We start from the raw sequence: 3,960 nt of genomic DNA on the forward strand, positions 1-3,960 counted from the left end.
AGAATCAAATGTAAACATCAAAATAAACACTGTACTTACGCGATTAGACATGCTGCATGACATGAATTATTTTTAGAACTATATCTTTATCATTATCTTTATAGTTTCATTCTTTGTGTGAACAGGCTTTAAGACGGGTTTTTGAAGGTCTTGGTCTTGTCTCGGTCTCAAGATTTCAAGACCACAACTGCGAGGATATCACTAAATTGCCAGTTGTCTGATTTATTTGTTAGATTGATGTGATTTGATGTAAAACTTACTTAAAATGCAATCAATAACTTATTTTTAATGTGATTTCTTTAGTTACTGTGGTGCCAGTTTAAAAATCAATGCAGGATAGTCTCAAAAAAAGTCAAATGCCCAAAAATAATACAAATGCCCACAAAATTCAAGATATATTTGCAAAAAAGTACTTGTATGAAATCTTGTTTTTTTATTAAAACATGATATAATTAAGCAATATCACAAGAGCAAGAGAGCTGTTTTCACGAATATGAGCATGATTGCAAACGCGATACTGATTTTAAACAAATCTTCAATAAACTAGAAGTTATTTTTAAGGCACTTAAATTTTACACAATTTTAGACAAGTTTTTGCTATTTCAGCAACGTGTTTCAATACTAAATGAATCGGTTGCTTTGAACAAATTGGTTGAATAAATGATTCTGTGGCTCACTCTTTAAAGGGTTAGTTCACCAAAAAATGAGAAGTCTGTCATTAATTACTCACCTTCATGTCGTTCCACACCCGTAAGACCTTCCTTCATCTTCGGCCAATACTGAGTTGGTGTTCGGACGTAAACAAGAAAGCCTGCACTTTTTGACAACGGTTCAAATTGTTGAATAAAGTTGTTATTTTGTTTTTGCACAAGTATTCTCATCACTTCATTGAACCTCACGTCGACTATTTTAACCATGTTTTTAACAACCTTTCTAGACATCAAAAGGTGCAATGACGTTGCTGCATATGTAGATCAAATACTCAGATTTCATCAAAAATATCTCAATTTGTGCTCTGAAGATGAAGGAAGGTCTTACGGACGTGGAACGACATGAGGGTGAGTAATTGATGACAGAATATTATTTTTTGGGTGAACTAACCCTTTAAGTGTTTTGATTTCAGTTTCATTTTTAAAACTAGATCTATAATTTTATTTGTCCATCATATTTCTATATTCAAAACGTTATTTTTAAAACATTAATCTCCACATTTTTTTAATGCAGGTGTAATTGTACCAATTCAGATGCAACTTCTGTGCACCTCTGCAACACAAGATGAATTTGTTGTAAGTGATTTGATTGGTTACAGCTCAGTATTACTGATTAAATATAAAACATTTCTTAAAATTCAAGATGAATTTGGGGAGTTTTGGTCTGGTCTTGGTCTTGACTCGGTCTCAACACACTCTTGGTCTCGGTTTAGGTGGTCTTGACTAAAAAACTCACTCTGAGATTTTCTTTATTCCTTTATCATTCAAACATCAGAGCAATAACAATTCATAATCTGTTTCACATCTCACACACCACATGCCACTCTGAATCGCAGTTAATGTCATTCCACACACCACTTTCGTTAATACCTGTACAATCCTCTGCCCCCTTATGATCGTTGGGCTCATTTTTGTTCCAGTTGGTGAAAGTTAAAGGTTGGCCGCTCATATCTACAAAATGCCCTTCTTTCTGTCTGTCTGTTGCACCAGCATATACGTAAGTAGACTCTAGCGCAGCTTGCATTGATGTTATAACTTTATTCTCATCTTCACTTCTTGGCAGGACAATTTTAGCCCCAGCGTCAGAGCAGATCTTCAGTGCCTTTTCAAAATTTCCCTTTAGCCCATCGGTCACGTAATATTTCTGTCCCACTTTCCTGATCATGCGAAATCCTAGGACTAAAAAGAAATTGTACTAGCATTATCTTATATATATATTTGTTTTCATGAATAAACAAAATGGTGCAAACATTGTTTATGTAGGAGTATTCTACCTTTCTCTACTGCATTGAGTCTGTCTGTTAGGTGTTGGAGATCTGATTGAAGTTGTGTAACTAATGCACTTTGAACACCCATCCCTGAAAAAGAACACCAGAGTGAAAATGTATGTGGAAAAAACTAAAAAGAATATTTCACAGATTTTATCTTGTACTTTAAGTAACTATAAACTCAATTAAGATATGGTTTAGAACATATTTGATCTTCATTCAACATCATTAATTATAATTTTACCACCTGGCAGACCAGGATTTCCTTTATCTCCTTTAGGGCCAACAGCACCAGGGGGTCCTATTTTCCCGGGGGGTCCTTGTGCACCAACTCCTTTTAGAGAGAAAGTGTGATGAATTAATCTAATTTCTCTCATCTGATCATTTCTCTCATTTCATCTCATTGCCTTTCAGCATTACTTGAAAACAATTAAAACCAACAACCAGGAAAAAGGCATGAACCTGGATCTCCTTTTTCCCCTTTCGGTCCAGGAAACCCATCTCTTCCATCTCTGCCAGGGCTGCCGTTGTGTCCAGGTGTGCCCGGGATTCCAGGATAAGCTGGACAACTACTTTCAGGAGCAGCTTGCAGCAGCACGGACTCCATTAGGAGCAGAGCAGCCCAGAGGTGATGCTTTAACAGCGCCATCTGCTGTTCACTGTGGAAATGGCAAGATTTCTGCAATCAGAAAACACGCATCCCTGAGTTCAAATAAAAATATTTTTACTGTTTATACAAATATTTCCACTCTTTCAAATTTGCGTTTAATAAAAATGTTAGTCCTCTCTTAATATAATGATATTTAATAACAGTGAGGTTTAGAATGATAATTTAGTTAGGCTATACTTAGTGATTTCAAACAAGTTTACTTGGTTAAAGTAAAAAGAATGTAAATTAAGAGAAATACATGCAACTTTTTGTCTCGCATTTTCAATTCATTTACTCAAAAATTCATTTTCAATCTTACCAGATCAGGCGATCAGCACTAAATGTGAACACAACTGTGGACCCCTCACCAAATTTTAGTGACGTAATACCCAGATCAGAGTTCGATGACAAAACAAAAAAGAAACATCTTTAGATTTTTTTTTTTTTTTTTTACTTGTGTCAGTTTTAGAGGTGAAGTAGAGGTTTTACATTGATGAATCCAAATAGCACAGGAATATTTGATATTTCTTTAAATTGTAAAACAACAAGATACAATATTTGTGTAATGTTAATGATTGATTTTCTTAGGATAATCAGGAGTGAAGTCATGGTTTGCTTATTCCTTTGAAAAGTACAAAGTATACTAGTAATTAAAGCTGCTGTCCGTAACTTATTTTGTGTTCAAAATTTACAAAAATTATATAATGAGCGAGTACATCATGAATCCATTTATTTTCTAAACCGTGTTTTTTTATATGCCTGAAGACAGGATTTTATATAGTTTGTTATTTTCCCAAACTAAAAAAAACACCTTCATACTTACAGACAGTGTCTATAATGATATGAACGGCTTTATGTGCACATACAAATCTTGTCAACAAATCAGCTGGTGTTCACAACACATATTTGTGCAGGGCATAAAACACACATTAGTTTGTTATTTGAAGTTCTGTTAGTCACACAATGTCAGATGAAATATAAGAGAAAAAGACACATGACAAATAATCATGAGAAATATTTTATTCATTAATCTGAAACAAAATTATTTATATTCATCATTACATAATATTGTTTCATATGTTATGTGCATTCTGTGTGCATGAGACATCGTTAATATCATTAGTATCACAGATTTATATATTTCTTAATATTGTAAAAATTATTTTTGCTGCTTGTTCAGTTTACTTAAAGGTTTCCTAGAACTTTTTTTTAAAAGATGTAATATAAGTCTAAGGTGTCCCCTGAATGTGTCTGTGAAGTTTCAGCTCAAAATACCCCATATTTTTTTAAATAAATTTTTTTAACTGCCTATTTTGAGGCATCATTAACTATG

The 3,960-nt window shown here is 33.6% G+C and overlaps 1 protein-coding gene across 2 annotated transcripts; it reads right to left on the minus strand.

Moving 5' to 3' along the window:
* Positions 1–220: 220 nt before the first annotated feature.
* On the minus strand, positions 221–2,991 carry hbl4 (hexose-binding lectin 4). Of its 2 annotated transcripts, none has more exons than XM_067363158.1 (5): positions 2,947–2,985; positions 2,441–2,637; positions 2,226–2,312; positions 1,985–2,068; positions 221–1,889 (listed from the first exon to the last, which is right to left on the minus strand). In XM_067363158.1, the coding sequence occupies exons 2-5, from the start codon at positions 2,625–2,627 to the stop codon at positions 1,510–1,512; spliced, it is 738 nt and encodes a 245-aa protein (XP_067219259.1). In that variant the 5' UTR covers positions 2,628–2,637; positions 2,947–2,985; the 3' UTR covers positions 221–1,509. The 2 variants fall into 2 exon arrangements, with proteins under 2 accessions (XP_067219259.1, XP_067219258.1); XM_067363157.1 differs by having other exon boundaries at positions 223–1,889; positions 2,441–2,657; positions 2,947–2,991.
* Positions 2,992–3,960: the final 969 nt, after the last annotated feature.

This window comes from Chanodichthys erythropterus, chromosome 16 (assembly GCF_024489055.1).
Source record: "Chanodichthys erythropterus isolate Z2021 chromosome 16, ASM2448905v1, whole genome shotgun sequence".
NCBI lineage: Eukaryota > Metazoa > Chordata > Actinopteri > Cypriniformes > Xenocyprididae > Chanodichthys > Chanodichthys erythropterus.

Coding starts and splice junctions, on each gene's coding strand:
- hbl4 (XM_067363158.1), bottom strand. CDS start 2,627: ATGGCGCTGTTAAAGCATCACCTCTGGGCTGCTCTGCTCCTAATGGAG. Junction 2,313..2,440: donor AGGGGAAAAAGGAGATCCAG/GTTCATGCCTTT, acceptor TCTCTCTAAAAG/GAGTTGGTGCACAAGGACCC. Junction 1,890..1,984: donor ACTCAATGCAGTAGAGAAAG/GTAGAATACTCC, acceptor ATTTCTTTTTAG/TCCTAGGATTTCGCATGATC.